At 40.4% G+C, this 23,146-nt stretch overlaps 1 protein-coding gene across 4 annotated transcripts in view; it reads right to left on the reverse strand.

Annotated features, from left to right (window-relative positions):
- The window catches only part of ASH1L (ASH1 like histone lysine methyltransferase), a 192,825-nt gene that overhangs the window by 104,580 nt on the left and 65,099 nt on the right, over positions 1-23,146 (reverse strand). For all 4 annotated transcript variants that reach the window (XM_035009770.1, XM_035009771.1, XM_035009772.1 and 1 more), the window contains 2 exons: positions 18,215-22,784; positions 2,464-2,565 (listed from right to left, as the gene is read on the reverse strand). In XM_035009770.1, coding sequence (XP_034865661.1) covers positions 2,464-2,565; positions 18,215-22,784 — 4,672 coding nt within the window. The remainder of the gene's footprint in view (positions 1-2,463; positions 2,566-18,214; positions 22,785-23,146) is intronic.

Below are 23,146 nucleotides of genomic sequence, written 5' to 3' on the forward strand. Positions count from 1 at the left end.
CACAGCAGACCCGCAATGGTCACAAGGCATGAACACAAGGAAGACTCTGTGGTCTCAAGCCACTGAAGTGTTGGGCCTTTTTTAGCACCGCAAAATCTATCCCTTTCTGAATTATACAATATATCAAATAATTCTTATCTTCCCTGTTCAAAATCCTTCAGTGGCTCCCAACTGCCTCCGCAACAGAGTCTCAATGCCTTCAAATGAAACAAACACACAAAAGGCCTATGCTGTATGGGGTCCAGTCTGTTGCGACTTTTACAGCCTCGCTCTCTACCACAGTCACATAATATCCCTCACACACTAGTGACATCCACGTGCTGCTCTCCAAAAACAGCACTCTCTTTCACGGTTCTGTGCCTTTCTCTGTGTTAAACACCTTCTTACTCTTCACCCTGCCCCACGTGTCGACACAAGTTCCTCTGTGTGTCACCGTATTTGCTCACTGGTCCGTTACAGAATTTAACACACCTTTGCTGGTGACTACGTCTGAATCCTTGACGGTAGGAGCCTTATCTTATCATATTTGTATCTCCAATGCTCAGTATTGTTACTCTCAATAAATATTTATTTGAATGAATAAAACGGTCTTATAGTAAGAGTAACTTTATGGATCTAGGTATATTATTTCTTTTGTTTACTGAAGTAAAATATTTTGGTGATTTTCTTTGTGGCTATCTCCTTGAAATCTCGTTCTTTCTTTTCAGGGGTTGGCAAACTTTTTCTGTAAAAATCTCAATGGTAAATATTTTAGGCTTTCGAGGACACATATGATGTCTCACATATACGTTTTTCCTTTCTCCTTTATCTTTTTAAGCAATCCTTTAAAAATATAAGAACAGGGACACCTGGGTGGCTCCATCGGTTAAGTGTCCAGCTCTCGGTTTTGGCTCAGGTCACCATCTCAGGGTTGTGGAATCGAGCCCTGTATCAGGCTCTGCAGTTAGTGGGGAGTCTGCCTGAGATTCTCTCCCTTTCCTTCTCCCTTCCCTTCTACTCCTCTCCTCTCTCCCAGCTAGTCCTCTCTCTCTCTAAATAAATAAAATCTTAAAAAAAGGAAAAGTAAAAATGATTTTTAGCTGAAGGCTGCACTAAAAGAGGCCTTGGGCAGCATTGGTCCACAGGCTGCAGTTTACTAAACCCTGGTTTAGGTCGATACCATCAAAAGTAGTCAGTCATTGTTTAAGAGTCTCTCTGAAGCAGTATGAAAACAAAGCGTTCTGAGAGACAAAACCCTCACTGCTGCTTGAGTTCAACTGTACCTCTGGCACAATGGTGCTAATAAAAAGCTTCAAATATGCTGAAGCCCGTCGTCAGATAAATTCAACAAGCATGACATGGGTACAATTTGACAGGCAGGCCTTGAACTGATGAAGGAACCAGATCTTCTGACCGTAAGTCACAAGTGATCTACCAATCAAAAAATATGACGGAAAGCCAAGAAATGGCATGTCACTTCTTGCCTAAAATTTTTAATGGTTCCTGAGTGTAATTAATAAGGTTCCCTACATGCCTTTACAGCCTCATCTTTAGTCCCTTTACCTAACCACACTGGCTCTTTTATTTAATTTTTTAAACTCACTGTTCTCCCCTTTACATACGTTACTTCCACTGCCTAGAATGATCCTACCAGTGCACATCTCTCCTGATGACACGGATAGATTAAAAAGGACTTCTTCCTCTGCAGTCCTCAGAGGACAGATATATATATATATATCTGTATATATAAGATATATAAGATATCTGTATATCTTAAATATAAGATATATATATATCTGTAATATATATATTATCCTCTGGTTTTGTTTTTTTTATAAACACACAACCAGTAAAAAGGAAAAATTGAGAGCATAATCTAAATCTATGTATGAACTGCACAAATATGATATACTGTATGAAGAGGTTATACATATTTAAAATATATAAACATTACACATTTTAAAAGTTAAGGTTAGGAATAAATATTAATAGAGCTTCTTCTTACAACCTCATAAATTGTTTTGCACATCGCAGAGATCTGTAAATGCTACTCTGGAAACTACTGCTTTACTAAGACAATTTTATATATATAGCCAAGCCTTTATTAAATAGTTCCAATCCACATTGCCCTGTAACACCACACACTCCTCTACCTCAACTCAACTTTTAAAATCTCTATTTTGTGTCTGCCTACTCTTGTACCTAGTATTTTGAATTATTCCCTCTGGACCCCATCAAAACAACTGCACATCTGGGAGCAAGCCTACCTGGACTTAAGGAGCATGAAAGGGAGGACTAGGACACTGTTTTAGTGTACATTTCTGCTCATTCACACATCCCACAACCGCTTCTGTTTTTTCCTATGGTACGTAAATACAAATTGTAATTTATGTTGTAAAAGTTCATAGTATCATATTTTAAGTCTGTTCACAAGTAACAGGTGGGAGACTCTAGTTAAAATCTGGTGAAATAAACAGTACTTGCCTGTTGAAGAAGTACTCTCAGATGACGACCTCTTCCGGGTGGGGCTACAGTTTGTGCTCTCTGATGGTCGCTGGGAAGACTTTTCTGAGGTTGGCTGAGAACCTGGAGGGAGAGGAAAAGATAGACATCATAGGAAAATTCAAGTCTAAAAATGAAGTCAAACGATGCTGTGTCAGAACTGTAATGTTTTGGTTGTTGTCGCTGCCATTCCCTGCAATAATACAACTTCTAAGTGGATGACAACAAGTGGACAATAAGCAGAGGACAAACCATACTACGTGCTGCCAACAGAATTCCACAGGTCTCATGTACATGAATTTCTCCTGTTACGTTAACAGAGGGAAAACTAGTTTTAGTGGAAGAATGAACAGAATACACGATTTAGTTTTTATGTATCACTACTATGAAACATATTAAGACATTTATTGATAAAGGTCACTAGCCAAATTCTAATCATGTCTGTTCCTGATTATCAATTCAAATTCATCATATGAACTGACAAACAAAATTTATAATGCAATTAATTAGGAATGACTAATGTGAGAAAGCAGGTCCACCCTGAGCATTTGATAGAATCAGAGGTGAGAAGCAGAGTCAGACCTTAAATCAGTACATCCTATCTACTCCACAGAAGTCACTTTCCTAGTCTGTGTGTTTCCTCTACAGCATATTCGGGAAGAACTGGTGACTAATTTATCCATGGAACAGAGCAAACCTACTTTAAAGCTGTACACATAAGGTTCCTATATACATAAGAGGTCATAAAGACAAAGAAACAATTTCCTTTCAAAAAGTTACACACTTTTTGCCAAAACCCGAAATCAATGCAGCATAATTTAACACATTTCTTACTGAAGAGAAAAGTATGTTGTTCAGGAAAGATTATTTTTCTGGATAAAATATACTTGGTTCTGATACAGGATTCCTTATAACCATAAAAGCCAGCTGTTGAGAATACATAATAAATATCCATCTCATGTTTATCAAAAAACTAGCAGTACTGTGAAATGTTTACTTTTAACTAGAAAAGAAATTACAAATAGAAAGCCTTACATGTAACTAGAAGCACAAAAGGTACAAGAAATCAAATACTTGAAGATGAGATTTTTAAGATCTGCCTCTAAATGAGAGTTAACTCCTTAATGAAGACGTGACTAAGTGAATGAAGAACAACCTGAGGACAGAAGAACTGAATGGAGCTACGTTTCTAGTATTTCCCTTTCTCTGAGAGAAATAATAAACCCCAATATCTTAAACCCCAGTATCTTAAATCACATCATTGTAAATCCTCTTTTAGCAGGCTCTTTTAGCGTTGCCCATAGGACTATGTGTTGCCATTCAAGAGTAACAAGTTAGATTTTTGGGAAACTGATATTGTGATAGTACATCCTATTTCTCAAACAGTGACGACTAATATGAGATCTAATCAAGAAGCAATACTGTTTATTGTTGAATCTTAAAAATAAATACAAAGGGATTTTAAAAACCAGCAGTACAATAAATCCCCCCTAGATTGTGGTTCAGATAAAATTTCCATCAAAGAGCTAAATACCACAATAAAAATATCTAAGTGAAGACATAACTTTATAAGTATTAATACTGAAAAATTCATACACTGGACAGATAAATATTTCCTACTCAGACACACAGCCAAGACAGAAGACAACAGTGGCCAAGAAGCTTGAGACATCAGTGAATTCTCTATCACTATTCTCCTGATGAATAGGCAAACAATCTTAGATTAACTACGAGGGAAAGGAGGTGTTGGAGAGTACTTTTTATAAAGTCTTCTCTCTCAGTCATAAACTAACATTTATTGAGGGCACTTTATACGCTTAGTCCTATGCTAGACATTGTGCAGGTGGGGGAGAGATATAAAAACAGCATACAAGTCTCTGCCCTCAAGGAGCTGATCTAGGATCTTGAATGTCATCATGTACTACATTTCAGATGGCATTTGTGCCATCCATTCTTGAGCTCCGTCTTCAGTTTCTAGGCTATTTGGTAACGTTTCCCAAATTTCTTGCTCATCTTCAAGAAAGTCTTGATGAGGCTTCAACTGTACCTTTGATCATCAGGATATCCTGAGAATCACCCTGCCTGGCCTCACCCACCTCAGGGTAAAAGAGGGTACAGGCACTTTCTTCAAAGCTCCTTCTTTTGGTGGCATCTGGAGCTGCAGAGGAGGCAGTGGGAGGTGGAATGGGGGGTCAGATCCCCGGAGATCGTTATTGGCAGCATTGTACAGCAATTCCTGAGAAACTGAAACAATTGAGAGAGACATGGCTTAGCTCACTTAGCTTCTGAGCCGCTTTTCATTTCCTGAAAGTAATGGAGGCCAGCAGCCCATTCTTAGGATTTAACAGGAGATTGGAATAAAACTTCATTCAGGATGGTTCTCATTTTTCATTTTAAAAGTCTGTTTGAATTCCCTTTTCATAAAAAGCAGAGATGTTCTTAACACTATTCCATATTTAAGGGGAATAAGGATGTATCCCTGAGATATAGATCTCTAGGGTTCGGTAATCATCGGAATCACTAATTCCTTATTTCATTTTAAAACGTTGCTTATAGGATAGTAAGATGAGGAGAATACCTGAAAAAAATGACCTAATGATGTAAAGCAACCAAGATTAAGACTGGAAAATGATGACCAAAACTTACATGCACGAGGTAGCAACCTGTTAAAGATGTTCAACCTGGCCTAACAGCAGAAATCATAGGAAATCTGCAAACATTACCTCCAACTGCCAAAAACGTACTGTGCAGCTGGGTGGCTAGAGAAGAGCAAAGTAACACCCAGAGAGAACAAGCATGTCCATTTCAAAAGCGACCAATAAATCCATGTTTCAAAACCTAAAAGAGAGTGCAGCGCAGAACTGTGTGTGGTGGAATGTTAAGTACATCACCAAGGGGCAAGGTGCCCTGAGTCTGAGTCCTGGCTCTGCTACAAATTAGATTTTAAGATCCAGGCAGGTAAATGCACTTGAATGTTGGTTTGATAAAGCACTCTAACTCACACGGCTAATGTGAATTCCGAAGTGAAGCAATGTAAAAAATTAAAAGGGTTTTTATAAATGTCATACTATTACATGTAAATTGGCTCCTTAGGTTTATCGTTAAATTTTTAGACCCTAATTACTTAATAATGTCACTGACAGGTGTAGGCAACTATTCGATATTAAAATAACAAAGAAGGGCAGGGACTTATGCCCAATTAGGAAATGGAACTAATGTAGACTATCAAGCATCATTCTTAAACATGAAGAAGAGCCAGTAAAAGACAGGGAAGTAGGAGTAAGTAGGAGTAAGAAGGTACCTCCAAGGCTCATAGGTACCCACAAGGCTGGAAAAACCTCCTCTGAAGTGAATCTTGAATCCACTGACTCTTGAGTACAGCTTCTCCAGGGCTATGGAGATGGTTATGCTCTGGATTACATCCATAAAACCCGATGTGCCCACAGGAGGCACGAGAACTTGTCCAACTCCGTTCCGGAGGAGTGCGGCCGACTGCTTCCCCTGCTCGCTCCTCACATCTCCAACAACGTGGCGGACTCCTCAGGGCGGCGACTGCGCGGCGGCCTCTGTCACGTGATACAGGTTTGTTCCTGTCTCATCAGGGGTCACTTCAGATCTGCCTGGGGGGGCATGTGAAGCCCCTCCACTCCTTGTAGGACAAGAGGTTTGTATGGATTCCAGTTCAAGAAACTCTGGTACTCCATCAAAGAATACACACGGAGACTACATATAATTTTACTTATCAGAGACTTCTCATCATTTCTCATTTCAATATAGTATAAAGCCGACTAATTAAATACTTCAGAAGTAAACAGAATATAACGGGATTCTTCAATTCACAAAACTATTGGGTAGAAACACTACTGAGTGTCTCATTACTCAGATATCTGGCAGCTTCAGAAATATGTTTAGAAATGCCACACACATAAATGAAGTAGAAATTACAGATAAATCACAAAAGAAGTACCCAAATAAAACTGCACTTCAGCATAAATGTATGTTGATTACTACATGTATATTCTTTCTCTTCAGTTGGAAAAACAGAGATCTTCATGTAAAACAGAAGGCAGACTATCAGTAAGGAGGGAAACTGAAAGGGGAGAATATCATAAATTGGGAAAATAATGAGGGAACTAAGAACTGAACACACTCAGACATGTGAAGGAGCCTTGGAAGTCGTATTAACTATATGGTCTCTGGGTTTTACCTGGCCACTATTCAATGAGCTTTTAAACATAAAGACAGACTTTGGGGAAACATTTTTGCCAAATTAGACAAAAAGGGGAAAAGATGATACTTATACAGCAAAACCATAAGAGGAAATCATGGATAAGAAAGACAGAAAGTTGAGAAAACAAAAAAAGAACATAACTGGATTTTAAGGGACAAGAATCTGGAAATCTTTCCATGATACCCAAAAGTGGGTGGAAACCAAGAAGCTGTTTTGAAGTTGATTTGTCACAAGATATCTTGCTTGATGTCTACACAGGAGGAACTGAAACCACTCTAAGATAAAAAAAGAAATATTACATTTACAGATGCCTGGGTGTGAAGACAAATGGGCATGGGAGTGGAAGGTGTTGCAAAGAAAAAACTGGAGTAATAATTCAACCTAACTACTTCATTGAAGCCTGGAGTATCCTAGGCTAAAAATGAAGAATTTCCAAATGTAAATTAACAAAAGAACACAATGAATGAAACCAACGGCTGGTTGGATAAATCATGTATTTCTTCAGTGTAAATCCACTATGAAAATTTTATTAACTTATAGTTATGAATTCTGGTCATGCCCTGTTGGGAGCTCAGCACTAAAGACCCAAGAAACCAGGGAATGGTTTGGGTAAGCAGAATGTTTGATGTTTCTTTCTTTCTCTTTTAAAAAGATTTTATTTTTCAGTAATCTCTACACCTAATGTGGGGCTGGAACTCACGACCCCGAGATCAAGAGTCCCACGCTCCTCCGACTAAGCCAACCAGGTGCCTGTGTTTGACGTATCTAATGCTAGAAATATCTTTGGGTAAGCTATGGGAGAACAGATTAAGTGTACCAGATTTGGAAAGACACCATGCTGTAACCAGTTTATAGATGATATACATTTATTTCAAAATCACATATTTAAAACTAGTTTCTAACATTTAAATCATTCCTGCTCACCAAAACTAATGCATATTGTAAAATTTTAATTTGAAGAAAGAAGTTTATATTATCATTTACAAGTCAAGGCTATTGGCAGTGTTTGTTGATCAGTGAATGAATCAAAACTGGTTATAATACAAATGAATACCATAGTAAAAGAATGTGAACATAAAATACCAAACTATTTGGAAGTTTCTGATCAGGTTTTTTTGTTTCCAGATTCAAATTCTGAATCCTTTGCTATGGTTCACAGCTCAGGAGCCCTGAAAGCTTCTCTTGAATGAGCTGAGCACTGAGACAAAAGCTTGGTCCATGAAAAAAACAGCTGTTCTCAATTGTGGAAAATACATTTACTGAGAGCAATACATTTCATCTGACTCACCAATTAAATGCACAAGAGAGAATGATTCAGAGCCTATGCTGGTGATTTTTAAGCTAAAAAGTGTTTTTTTCCCTCTAATTAGGCTATTTCTCATAATATCCAAATCAGATTATTCACTGAAATGGAATTCCTCTGGAAATCCCCAAAACTGCACAAAACAGCACAATTTTCTGACCTCATCTCCACATGTTCACACTTCACTTTTGGGTGTATCTTTAGTTTTTTTTTTTTTAAAGATTTTATTTATTTATTTGAGAGAGAGAATGAGATAGAGAGAGAGAGCATGAGACAGGGGAGGGTCAGAGGGAGAAGTAGACTCCCTGCCGAGCAGGGAGCCCGATGCGGGACTCGATCCTGGGACTCCAGGATCATGACCTGAGCCGAAGGCAGTCGCTTAACCAACTGAGCCACCCAGGCGCCCTGGGTGTATCTTTATACATGCTGGTGAAATTGTCGTAAATCAGAAAATTCTGATCAATGCGCACAGTCTTAAGTTAAAAAGAAAAAAACACAGTATACGTCACTTCGACTATTATGCTTTTACAATGAATATACTTTTTTCCAAACAAAAAGAAAATTTAGCTCTAATTTATGCTTGGGGGACAAAATAATTGTCAAAACCTATTTTTAAATATATATGTGGGTGTGTATGTACGTGTATATGTATTTATACATCTATAATTTGTAAGCTATAAATGGGAAATACCCCATGCTACCACTCTCCCCATTTTGAAATCAGGTTGCAGGTTCTGACATGTACAGCCAACCATGAGTTGAAAATGCTGGAAAACAGGGATGGATATGTGATTCTCCAGGTCAGAAACTATTTCCCGTTAGGCCTATCTGATGTCTACCTAATGTAAATACATACTTAATTAACTTGAATTAGTTATGAGGGCTGGATGAAGCTAGAAAGCCTGGTCTGGCTTCCATGTGAAATCACTACAATTCCATGTGTACCAGGCGGGTCTTAGACCATTAGTCTGTAACAGTTACTATAGAAGGGTACATAAGTTAAAATAAGCTAAACACCCCATAAACATCATTTATAAAATAATTAGACCTGTTACCCTTTTTAAAGCTTTATGCAATTTGTTTAATCCAAATCTGCTCAAGTAATTGTCAGTTTGCCCATCTATGAAACAAGAGGTTAGTAACCCTGCTTCAGACTACCTGGGAAGGACTATCCTTCCTACCTGTGCCCCGATCTAATTTTATTCATTTTTCTCATATTCACATCAACATAATCAGATATGCCTGTTTTATGCCAACGAACACTTAATGATAAATCTACTCGATACAAACATCTTTTTTTTTCCTTAATCAGTTATCAGTTGAGATAGGCTTCATTCAATAATTAGTACTCTTTTTTTTAAAAAGATTTTATTTAGCTGAGAGAGAGAGAGCCTGCGTGCGCCCACATACGCACGCATGCACTGGGTGGGGGAGAGGCAGAGGGAGAGGGAGAAGCGGACTCCCCACTGTGCAGGGAGCCCAATGTGGGGCTTGACCCCAGGACCCCGAGACCATGACCTGAGCACATGCTTAGAAGACTGAGCTACCCAGGTGCCCCAATACTCTAAGAAAAAATCTAAACTGGTTGGAGTAATTTTAAATTTACAGAAGATTTGTAAAGACAATATGAAGTAAGACTTCTCATATATCCTTTACCCAACTTCCCCTAATGTTAACCTCTTATATAACTATGGTACATTTGCCAAAACTATGAACTTAACTTTAACATAATTTTTTCACTTATGTCCTCTTCCTGTTCTAGGGTCCAAATTAGGATATCACATTGTATTTAGTTGTCATGTCTCCTTAATCTACTCTGATTTAAGACAGTTTCTCAGTCTTTCCTTGTTTTCTCAGGTCCTTAATACTTTTGAGGAGTACTGGTCACATATTTTGTATAATGTCCCTTTTTTGGGCTTGTTTTAGTATTATCAGACTGGGCCTGTGTTTTTCAAAAGAGTACTGGGGATGTGAGTTTTTGGAAAGAATACTACATTGTATCAGAGGGTACATGTTGCCCTCTGATTTATCATTGGTCAAACTGAACTTGCTCCCAGTTAAGGTGCTGTCTGCTAGGCCCCTCCATTATAAAGTTACTATTTTACCCTTTCTGTATTCTGTTATGTGGCCTTAGGTCACTAAGTTCAGTCTATATTCAAAAAGTGGGGAATTAAGCTCCACCTCCTTGAAGAGGATAGTCTACATATAATATTTGGAATTCTTCTGTAAGGAGGATTTGTCCTTTCCTCCACTGATCTATTTAATCAAGTACTCGTATTTTTCCCCCCAAGTAAGCTCTACACCCAACATGGGGCTTGAACTCACAACCCTCGAGATCAAGAGTTGCATGCTCTTCTGACTGAGCCAGTCAGGCGCCCCATACAATCATTTATTTATAACAACATTGAATAGTAGGTATTTACATATTCTTTACATTATAATCCATACTGTCATTACTAATTTTGTTGCTTAAACTATTTCTGCTTTGGCCACTGGAAGCTATTTCAGGATAATGTCCAGAAGGTAATTGGCAATTTTGTAATATATGGTATAGTAAGTAGTTTTTTGGATATTTTAACAGGATACCAATTAATGTATAATGAATCTATCTCCAAATTATGTCTAGAAAAAATATCAGCTGCTAAGACTGAGGTCAATTTAAAATAACAAAGTTTAAGGGCACCTTGATGGCTCAACTGGTTGAGGGTTGAGTGTCCAACTCTCGGTTTTGGTTCAGGTCATGACCTCAGAGTTATGAGATCAAGTCCCATGTGGGACTCCGTGCTCAGCAGGGAGTCTGCTTGGAATTCTCTCTCTCCCCCCATCCCCCTGCTTGCACTCTTTCTCTCTAAAATAAATAAACCTTTTTTTTTTTTTTTAAGATTTTGTGTATTTTTTTTGACAGAGAGAGACACAGCGAGAGAGGGAACACAAGCAGGGAGAGTGGGAGAGGGAGAAGCAGGCTTCCCACGGAGCAGGGAGCCCGATGTGGGGCTCGATCCTAGGACCCTGGGATCATGACCTGAGCCGAAGGCAGCCACCTAATGACTGAGCCACCCAGGCGTCCCTAAAATAAATAAATCTTTAAAAAAAATTTAAAAAACAAAGTTTAGTTATGCTCTTTTCACTTTAAGAATAATGTGACACTGAAACAATCACCTGACAAGATGCAAATATTTTCTTGACAGAATGTGTAATTACGAGTAAATAATAAACCAGAATTGCTACAAAATTTAAAGCTGTAAGAATTCTGTGTGCACTTCCTCAGAAATCTAACATTTACCACTATACAAACCGCTGAGATCACAAAAGATAACATACTAAACCGAACTGTCCACTTTCCGTCCTTCTCTAACCAGTCTCTGCAGCACCTGCCGCTGACTGTAAACTCCCCTTAGGACAAACCCAGCGTGCTCCCTGTCTCCAGGGAGCTTTCACAGCTTCCACAATCACTTCCCGAAAACGTTTATCTTCAGGCTGATTTCTCTTCTGAGCTACAGATCTCCACATCCCAGTAACCAGCACGAAACCCAAATCCACTTTCTGCTCCAACCATCTCCTCCTGTATGCCCCCTTTCATTCAGTCACAGGGCTGTCCAACCAATTCCTGAAAAGAGGGATCTTACAGACATTCTAAAATCTCCCCCTTTCCTCACCTCTTCTTAAAATGGACTTCTATGCTTTCTTCATCACTACCTTAGTTCAGGCCCCCATAATATTTTGCTGGGATGATTCCCAAACTGGCACACCTGATATCTTTCCAGTCCATCTACCATAGTGCTGTCAATATAATCTCAGCAAATCATTCTTCTTTAAAACCTTTAACTTCGGGGCGCCTGGGTTGTTCAGTCGGTTGAACATCTGCCTTTGGCTCAGGTCATGATTCCGGGGTCCTGGGATGGAGCCCCATATAGGGCTCCCTGCTCAGCAGGGAGTCTGCCTCCCCCCCTGCTCATGCTCATGCTCTTTCTCTAAAATGAATACATTAAAATTAAATAAATACATACATACATACATACATACCTTTAACTTCCCATTGCCTATAGGGTAAACCCTATTTAACTCCTTGGTATCTTATATAAACAAGAGGTTTTATGATCTGTCTCCTGCCTATCTTTCCAGCCTCATCTCCTGGGTCCCATATCAAACTGTTTGCAGTTACCCAAGCACACTATCAGATCTCCAAGACCCTGAAAAGCTTATTTCTCTGTAAGCAATAGTCTTCACCCTTTATTCTTTGCACACTAAACTAAAAATGTCTATCTCCTCAGTTCCTCTCTTCTCTACCCCCAAAACATGTTGTGAATATCTCCATTTTAGGAACTATCAATAATTGTTTTTTTAAGATTTTTAAGTAATCTCTACACCCAATGTGGGACGCAAACTCAACCTGGAGATCAAGAGTCACAGGCTCAACTGACTGGGCCAGCCAGATGCCCCTGGGGCTATCAATAATTATTTGTATACATGTCTATGTTTTCTGCTGAATTGTAAATTCCTGATGGCAAGAAATGACATTTTATTCATGCTTGTATCCCCTGCTCCTGGCAAACAATAGACAATAACTGTGAAGGGGGCTGCCTCCTGGGTGGCTCAGTAGGTTAAGTGACTGCCTTTGGCTCAAGTCATGATCTCAGGATCTCAGGGCTCCCTGCTCAGCTGGGAGTCTGCTTCTCCTTCTGCCCCTCCTCTTCTCATGGTCTCTCTCTCTCAAATAAATAAAATCTTAAAAAAAAAATCTAGACACATTTCTGTTTGCTTATCAAAAGAATGATTGTGAAGAAGATAGAGAGGCTCCAAGATACAAGCTAACAGAAGAATTCAGACTTTTGATATAATAATTTATCTGTTCTTTGTCTCGGATTCCTGGCAAAGAGCTTCAAAAACCCTTGGAATTTCCTGAGTGATAGAAGTGTCTTTGTTATGCCAAAGAGGTGATTTAAGGTGGGCCCCAAGATAGCCTCACTGATGGGGCTGCTCACTAGAAAGACCAATCACAGGATCAGAGGACTGAGATTTTGGGCCAGCCCAATCTACAGTGAGTGGAGAGGGGCTGGAGATTGGGTTCAATTACACAGTCAGTGATTTAATCAATCATGCCGATGTAATTAAGCCCAATAAAAACTCTAGCCCCAGAGGCCTGGTGTTGCATCTTGATTGGTGAACACAGTGATGTGCTGGGAGGCGACACAGCCAGATGCCACAAAAAGAGGGCATGGAAGCAGTGTGTCCCCTTCTCCCCTCTAGATGTTGCTACAAATCTCTTCAATTCCTGATCTGCATCCTTTATAATAAAACTGTAATCCTAAGTACAGTGGTTTCAGTTAGTTCTTTTTTTTTTTTTTTTAAAGATTTTATTTATTTATTTGAGACAGAGAGAATGAGAGAGAGAGAGCACATGAGAGGGGGGAGGGTCAGAGGGAGCAGCAGACTCCCTGCCGAGCAGGGAGCCCGATGCGGGACTCGATCCAGGGACTCCAGGATCAGGACCTGAGCCGAAGGCAGTCGCTTAACCAACTGAGCCACCCAGGAGCCCGGTTTCAGTTAGTTCTGAGTCGTTCTACCAAATTATCACAACTGAGGGGCTGTGGGAAGCCTCAAATTTGTAGCAGGCTAGACCAGAGTGTGGGTGGACTGGGTCACTGAAACTTGCCCTGCACAGTAAGGTAGGTCTTTGAAGGACTTTGCTCTTAACTTGCTGAGTCTTTCCTAACTCCAGGTAACTAGTATCAGAACTGAACTGTAGGACACCCAGTTATGGTACAAAATTAGTGTCAGAACAGTGACTTCAGAGAGACCTTAATGGTTTTGTTATTGTTTTAAAGGGGAAGGAGACAAGTTCTTATTCTTAAAGCAAGTATTTTCCTGTATTAGACCGGTTATCTCATTTCCTGAGGACACTGAAACCAGACTCACATTTATTCTTCCAGCCCACCTCCTGTAAGGGGTCTCTTGGGTGACTCTAATGTTTATGTAGATAATACATTCAACCACCTCATCTGTCTTCTCACTCACCTTCACCTCAATCCTACACCTCTTATAAGTTCCTTCTCATAACTCTTAGAGGCCTCGAACTCAAATGTTCCTTAGAGACAGATACCCTGCTTGAACATCTGAACCAGGCCAGGAACAGAAAACTACAGGAAACGGAGGACTGAGGGGAGCTGAAGAATGCATATCCCAGGGGCGCCTGGGTGGCTCAGTTGGTTGAGCGACTGCCTTCGGCTCAGGTCATGATCCTGGAGTCCCTGGATCGAGTCCCGCATCAGGCTCCCTGCTCGGCAGGGAGTCTGCTTCTCCCTCTGACCCTCCCCCCTCTCATGTGCTCTCTCTCATTCTCTCTCTCTCAAATAAATAAATAAAAATCTTTAAAAAAAAAAAAAAAAAAAGAATGCATATCCCAACCAAGGTCGGGGGGTGGGGGGTCGGGGGGGCCTGCTACTACTGAGACACAGCCACTGATGTCATCCAGGAAATGTGGATTAACTGTTGCCAGATGTTCTGATTTTTCTTCTAAAGAAAAGCAGACTTCAGAAGACTTTCACTCTTATGTGAAATCTCCAGATTTTTTTTTTTTTAAGATTTTATTTATTTATTTGACAGAGAGATAGAGAACACAAGCAGCAGAGGGAGAAGCAGGGTCTCCCCCGAGCAGGGAGCCCGATGCGGGGCTCGATCCCAGGACCCTGGGATCATGACCTGAGCCGAAGGCAGACACTTAACGACTGAGCCACCCAGGCGCCCCTCGAAATCTCCAGATTTTTAAACTTAAGCAATTAATTTTTTAAAAACAGAAGAGATCACAAATGGTCCCAGATAAACCAAATGGCTGTTAATCACTACTTTATTTATTTATTTTATTTTTAAAGATTTTAATTTATTTATTTGACAGAGAGAGACACAGCGAGAGAGGGAACACAAGCAGGGGGAGTGGGAGAGGGGGAAGCAGGCTTCCCATAGAGCAGGGAGCCCGATGTGGGGGTGGATCCCAGAACCCTGGGGTCATGACCTGAGCCGAAGGCAGACGCTTAACGACTGAGCCACCCAGGGGCCCCTAATCATTACTTTAAATACTGCAGTTCCTCGGGGCGGTCCTAGGCCCTCCTTTCTCACTCTGTACTCCCTCCTTAGGGGAGCACCATCCATCACACGATGACAGATACACAGACGGTTCGTAAATTTATAATCTTTTTTTTTTTTTTTTAATAGTACAGTGAAAGAGCCACACATAACTGATAAAGAGAAGAATACCAGGACAATATGGAAATTGTGCGAGTCCACACATGATTTTTCAAAGCACATTAATGTTCTGAAGCACCAAGTTAACAGTGGAAGAGAATATATTCACACAAATGAAATGGAGTAAACCATGGAGCAATGCACTTCTCTTCACAGTGCCCATTCATCATTCATCCCATATTCCTCTTCTTGGCTCCAACTGGTCAGAGATTTTCTGATGAGTGCTTATCCTGTGCTTTCCCCCAATCTCCATGCAAAAAAAACCAAACAAGGACAATAAACCAGAACCAGCTATATGTGGCATCACTTCATTTATTTGCCAATTTTTGTGTCTCCAGCTGAGCAGCTCCAACCCTTCTTTATAGTCCCTTCTATCAAGTTACTTTTATTTCCTAAAAAGTTAAAGCCTATGTTTACTGGAGTATCTCTTTATTTATTAAACAACTTGTCTTTTTAACTGCTGCTGGCTGGCATTTTCTAGAATTATTTTTCTTGGTGCTCTGGTTACAAAGTTGCATACATTTGGCGAATCTGCTCCCAGCTTTATCTTTTCCAGAAGCCCTTTTATTTTCAGTGAATGATATTGACAGTTTCTCAAAACCTCCTAGTGAAATGCCCCTATCTCCAGCCAAAACATCTTTATTGAGCTCCAGAACTAGATCTCCAACTGCCTGCTCAGTATCTCCACTTGAATGTTCTGAAGGCATCCCAAAGGTTATGCAGATTAAAAGTGAAAACTGTGCGCTCCTTAAATGTGTGCCTCCTCCCGGCTGGCACCAGCCCTCTCCAGTGTGCCTGCACAAGTCCACCAGCTGCTCACCTAAGTGCCACCGTTTCCTCCAGACAGACCACCGCGCCACCTACAAACCAGTCTCCCTATAGCTATTTTTCTCCTCTGCAGTGCAGTGTTCACACATGGGCCAGAATGATCTTTTAAAAAAGCAAATCTAAAATCAACACCCCTCTGTCCCTTGCCTAAGCCTAGTATAAAACCTAAACTCTCCGGACACGGTCTGGCTTCTCTATTTGCCACAACTCTGGAACCATTCTGTGTTCCTGTCCGGCCACAGTGACCCCGCCGCAGAGTCTAACGTCCAAGCTCTTCGTCCAGGACCTTCAACTGTGCTCTTTACTGAAACCTCAGCTTGAGAAGCCAGGGGCTTCTCATCCTTCAACTTTTTGTCCTTGGGCCATAACTAGTAACTTTATCTAAACAGGTGTCCCCCTCCCCTAATGATCCATCTGACACTGTTGCATTAACTCGATGGCGTTTTTCCTCAATTATGCCTTTATCTGCGTGCTTGCTACGCTGTGTCTTCCTTCACTAAAGCTGAAAGTTAACGAGGCCTGCCATCATGTCTTTACTATACGCCAGGAACAGCACCACGTTTTAGAATTTAATAAATAAAGGAAGGATTGCATGAATGAATGAATGAATGAATAAATGAGTAAATGGACTCCCATTTTCCCAGCTAACTGCTGCTCATCCTTCACGTAACAAACAGTTTAGAGTCACTTTCTCAAGGATGGCTTGCTGAGTTAGGCCCCCATTCCACACTCTCATAGACCCTGTTCTTCTTCTTTTTTTTTTTTTTAATATCCCTTTATCGATTTTTAATGACATTTAACATGTAAGTTTTTTTATTACCCCTCTCCTCCATTGTAAGTTGCATGAGAACAATGAACTTGCATCCCTTATTCCCTAGTATATCACAAGGGCCCACAAAGTAGAATGCCTGGCAGACAGATATTCAATAACTGTTGTTGATTAAATATTTATCAAGTACTTACTGAATGAATCTAATTATAAATTTAGAAACTTTTTTTTTCTCTTTATTACATTGTTAAAAACTAAAGAATGCTCAGTTTCTCAACCAAAATGGCTTTTAGTTTTTTTAAAAGTTCATGAATAATGAACATCAGGAGCAAAAACTTATCTCTGAGGGGTTTATCATTTCCTCTCATGCACAAGTTTTTAATCTTTGGGGGAAAACTACTACCGATTAACATCTGTGTACTTACTATGTGCAAACCCCTTCAGTAAACACTATAATCTCATTACTTGTCATGATTACCTTATTATTACCATTTTATAGGAATGGATATAGAGGCTTAGAGAATTTACTTAGAGAATCTGATGAAATGTATGGATTTTCTCCTGAAAAACACACACAAGCATACATACACATAATTTTATTTATAACAAGAGAGGTTCTATGGACTCCCTAGGGTTAATTTACAAACCCCCAGAGTTGAGATCTCTGATAAAGAACTTCTGATGAGAGATGCCTTCTACACGATTGGGCAATGCTGCCTGTTCCTTGTTTTCTATCTTTGTTTCACTTAAGGCACTTTGTACATGTTACAAATGTATTTATTGTCTAGATTTGCTTCATGTCATTTTATATACATTTAAAGCAGCTTTTATGAAGATATCTAGAGATAACTCTGCAGAATGAAGTCCCTCTGAATACTGTTACCTTTTATGAAGCTGATAATTTTGAATGCTTAGATTTGTATTAAGAGACATACAGGGTTAACAACATTTCTTCCTATAACATAAAATCACTTATAATTATTAGATTAGCATATATTAAAAATCCTGCACAGCTACTAACAGATATCTAAGAGCCATTTATCACTGAAGAAACTGTGTAAAGGCCTTTCTGCATAAGAAAGAATCATTTTTCCTGGTTTCCAAAAGTTGAGTGTTATTTGTTTATATAATATCTCTTCTCAATATTCAAAATTATTGCAAAAGCATGCCTTATCTTACTTCTCACATCTATTGAAAATGAGAACTTTGAAGACAACATTCCACATTTATTTATAAAAACAAAAACAAACCAAAAACCAGTAGATCTATTAAAGGTTCACATACATGTATCAGGCAACCTGTAGGCAAAATAGCCTTCTTTTCGCACACAAGTAACAAGGAAATGAAGAAATCACCGCCTTACCTGTCATGGTCTGTACCGCCCTTTCGCTGGAAGGCAGTGGCTCTTTCCTGTGAGGCCGAGTTAGTGCAGTGTCCTGTGCAGAGAACAGTCCAGGACTGTCAGTTAGTTTCTTCCGGCCACTGGAGTTAGGGTTTGAAACTCTGCAGCTGCCTTGCACTTTTGCACTTGTGAAAAGGTTTGTGTGCTCGTCACTGCTAGCTGGATCAGAGGTGGGAGTGAACCCTCCAAGGGATGAACCTGGAGAACTCTCCGAACAGTCGATCTGTAAAGGTGTTTGCAATCCCAAAGCCAGTGGACTAGATTCTGAAGGCTCTCGGTGGACCCACTGTTCTTCTCTATTTATTAAGCTTTTGGAAGGAGAGAGATGAGGGCAGGACATATGACATCGGTGCTTTTCCTTATGTTTATATCGCTCTCCAACAGTTTCCTTTCCAAATCGATAGCGCTTCAAAGACTCCAAAACAGATCTGGAAGAGCCAGTGTCCATGGAAACCTGGGGTTGCTCAGAAGAACGGTGTTCTCTGTGCTTGTGACGGTGCCTATGTTTGTGCTCGACCATCCAACCATAGGCCATCTCAGGAGGGACACTAGGGTAGGTACTCATGGAAAGGAGGGGAGTCCTGCTGGTTGTGAGAAAGGCCTCCTGTCGAAGTAGCTTATGCTTTTTCTTATGGTATTTGGTGGGATTGAGAAGTAAATGACCAGCATGCATATAGGAAGGAGGTGGAAGTGGGGGGGTGAAAGAAGGAGAAGGAGGAGGAGGATAGAGAGTGGGAGGGTACCTTCCATAGTAACCTAATCCTAGGGGAGTGGCTGTAAGGGGTGAGGGAGAATAAGGCATGCCATAGGAGGGATAGAATCCAGTACTAGAAAGAGGAAAACTAAGGCTATGCATGAAGGGCATCTCAGCCATTGCCTCCCTCATCTTAGGAGGTCTCCCTCTCTTCTTCTTTAAGTCAGGTTTTCGAATGTAGTGCAAAGGGTCTAAGGGGAAAGAAGGATGCGTATAGAAACTATTAAAGTTGATCCGAAAAATAGTTGGCAGCAAGTCTCGGGGGATAAAATGATGACTTCGATGGGTGATTCGAATTTCACTCAGACGACTTATCAATTCCTCCAGATCTGCAATAAAGTCCGGATCTTGTCTGCTTCGGAGCTGGGGGTATTTCTTTTTCCGTTTTCGTTTCTGCCTTTTCATCTTGTCATAGCTGAGGTAATCGTGATTCCTGCGCTTACATTTATGTTTATGTTTTTCTTTAAGACTGCTCAGGACTGTAGAGGTTTCAGGAGGTATCAGAGAAACATGTTCAAAAGAATGCCTCCTCTTTTTCTGTCCACAAAATTTCTCTGCTCTGTCTGATGTGCTGTTATTATCTGTTCCAATTCCACTATCACTGGGAATGGTCTCATCACTATGAGATTCACTAATGGGAGAAGGAGTAGCTTCTTTCAGAGAGGTGAGTTCACTCAAGTGTGAAGGAGAATTTGGCAACAAAGTAGGAGGAGAGAGTCGCCTCCTCCCCTTTGAGGCCTTCTTCATTGCAAGAGTCTGAATCATGCTGCCCTGTCTGGAGTGTAAATGCAAATATGGCACTGAACTGGGTTCAACAAAGCCTGCATCACTACTTACAGGGCTCTGACCTCCACTCGTCCCAGAAGACTGAGAGCAAATAGGTGATGGAAGAATCTCAGAACTACTAGCAGAGGAAGGCAGTAAAGGGGGAAGTATCTGTCCTAATGCTGAACCAGCTGCCTGCTGGGCGGTTTGCTCAAGGACAGCAAGGCTGGTAGGGCTACCAGAAAGAATGCCATTTAAGACAGTTTTTGGTTTTCGACCCCTTCTCTTTCCTATGTAAATGGTTCCTTTCTTGCTGACATTTATCTGTTGGCCCAATTTAGAGCCAAACGTGGCAGCAAGACTTGACACTGTATTATGGAGTTTGGATTGCACTTTCCCTTTATTACTTGATTCTACAGAGCTTGAAAGAATCTGATTCAACAGTTTCTTCCTCTTTAAAGTCTTCATTTTATTTATTTTGCGGATAATTGTTTTCATTAACTGTCCATTGTTTCTCTTAGAAATTTTTTTATCTGGTTCCATCTCAAGGTCACTCATGCTGCAGACAGTTGGCCTATGACTGTCGTCCAGATCATCTGGGTCCTGAAGCTGATCCTCACTCTCAAAGAAATCACTGCTGCTTCGATGGTTGTCACTTTCAGACTCCAGCTTGCTTGGACTCTCAGTGGCAACAAACGGAGCCACTGAGAGTACAGGTGGCTTCATCTTGACCGGTGACCTCATCTGCCTCTTAGGTCTGCCTCGTTTTTTCGGAAAGGGAGACACAGAAAGACTTTGTTTGAAGGAAGGAATTTCAATTTCTGGCTGTAAAATTGGGGGTTCTTGTTCTTCCTTAGACTGCAAAGAAAAAACTTTAGAGGCAGGTATTTTTAAAGTCCTTTTAGGTGGACCTTCCAGTTGAGGCATCTCCTTAGCTTTAGGTCTTCCTCTTTTGGGCTTATAAATATCAGACAAAAGGTCACTAGAGACACACATACTGGAGGATAGTTTGTGAGGAGCAAAAGCCTTGTGAGATGGTTTTTCACTATCAGTTAAGAGAGCAAGAGATGGAGTTGTGGACTTGCTCAACTTTGGCAATCGACGTTTAAGGAAGTCATGATCTACAAATGAAGATGGTCCAATGTTTTTCATAAACTTGGCTGGCTCGGAATTACTATTTGATAGTGAGCTACATGAAACATTTTTAAAAAGCTCTGATCTTTCTAGTTCTAGCCCTTTTGGAGACCGGCATGTGCTTCGTGCCACCACTTTAGTCCACCGAGGTTTTCTTCCTTTCCTTTTTTTTAATGGTTTGGACTGCAAACTAGAGCTGAGGCTTTCAGCAACCTGGCAGTGTTTGTCAGATGCAGTTACTGCACCAAGTTTTAGAAAGGGCTTGTTACTAAATAAACTAGTGAAGTTAACAACTGAAGGGGTAATTGCGTGAATACTGGATTCAGAAGTCAAACTTGGCTTTTTTCCCAGGGAAGAGCTTATTCTTGGAATATCTATATGTGTAGTTTTTGAATCAGTTAGCTCTTTATCGATCCCTTTACATTCAATATTCATGCTGTGACCCACAGACCTATGACCAATGTTCAAGTGGGTACTTTCAGAAGGAAACTGGTTCTTGCCAACAGATTCAGAAATTTCTTCCATTAATTCTGTGGTAGGACTTAAAAGTAACGGATTAGGGGTCAATTGTGAAGAAGTTTCAGGGGGACTTCTGGTTAAAGGATTAACAGATACAGTAGGTGATGGGGAAGGGAGATTGCTTTCTCCTACTGCACTAAAAGGGGATTTTGCTGTAGATGCATCAGAAGCAGCTCCCATTTGAAAGTCCGGAGAAGTGCAATATACGGGAGGTTGCTTTTCATGCTTTGAGGTTTCATAAGGCCCCCTGTCACTGGATGAGAAACTGTCTTGCTGAATGCATGTTCCTTCATTAAACATTTCTTTCTCCAAATTAATGATTTCTTTTCGAACTGAGAACTTTTCCAATATGCTCTCTTTACTCTGCCGTATAACATTCTTCTCAAAAGTTTTGCTGGTGGTACTATCTTTCAGGGATTCAGGAAGTTCCTGACTTTCATGACTACTGATGTTTGTACTACAAGAAGCCTTAAGTGGTTCCTGAGTGGGGAGCAGTGCTTCGGCTTTAAGGTTTATGGCATCTTTACTGATCAGTCCTGCCATAGAACAACTCACTAGTTTCTTTCCCATGTCCTTAGTAACTAATCCCATTGTTGAATTGGCTACAATCTTCTTTGCACAGTCCTTGGCCACGAGGCCAACAGTAGAACTCAACTTCTTGCCCAAGTCTTTATTAACCAGTCCGACCACAGTGCCGAGTCCTAACTTCTTTCCAGATTCCTTATTCACTAAACCTGGAACAATACCAATTCCTAGCTTCTTTCCTGAATCCTTGCTCAGCAGTCCTACTGTAGTGACAGTCCCTGGCTTTCTGCCTAAGTCTTTATTAATGAATACCGCTGTCGTGCCAGCTCCTAGTTTTTTCACAGAGTCCTTATTGACCAATCCTACTGTTGCATTAAACACTGGCTTTTTCCCAGGATCTTTAGTTACCAATCCAACTGCTGTGCTGATAGCTGGTTTTTTTATTAAGTCTTTATGTATTATTCCAGCTACAGAGCCAACACCTGCTTTCCTGATCAAATCCTTGCTAACCAGTCCTGCAGCAGTGCTAGTTCCTAACTTCTTCGGTTTAGTCTTGGAAGACTTAGAGGGAGGACAAGTTGCAATGAGCTGTGCCAACTTTTCTGTTACACTCGTTCCTCCATTAAGTAACGCTCTGTCCTTTAAATCAGGATCCCGGCTACCAACAAGAGTAGATGATGCCGCATTAATGTAATCTGTCATTTCTGAGTGCACTGGAGAAAGCTTCTTAGACAAAGGACTGTTTTCTCCCTGTGAATGAAGATGGATGCTCTCTTCAGATTGGCATTCAATGGCTGCAACATCACCTGTTTTCTTGTACAACTTTGAAGGGTCCTAAAATTTGAACAAGAAAAAGGATTCAGAGAGAGTAAACCTATCACTTCAGGTTAGCATTACAAGTGAACAAACCAACTGATCACATATCAGATAAAAGGTAGGCAACAGTGCTTTTTTTTTGAGGAAAAAAACAAACAAACAAACAAAACAAAAAAAACCTGATGAATGTTACACTGTGTCACAGGATGTGAGTTCCTCTGCTGCTGTCAGAGGCTAGCAAAATGTTCTTTGTTGACTTCCAACCTACCACATAAACCTATGTATTACTCAGTATTTAGAAAAATCCCTATTATTTTTTGACATTGTTTTAAAAAGGCAAATTACCAGTCTACTCTTACTTTACTTTAAACTAAATACAC

Source organism: Mirounga leonina, unplaced genomic scaffold (genome assembly GCF_011800145.1).
Source record: "Mirounga leonina isolate KUSES-001 unplaced genomic scaffold, KU_Mleo_1.0 Mir_154, whole genome shotgun sequence".
Lineage (NCBI taxonomy): Eukaryota > Metazoa > Chordata > Mammalia > Carnivora > Phocidae > Mirounga > Mirounga leonina.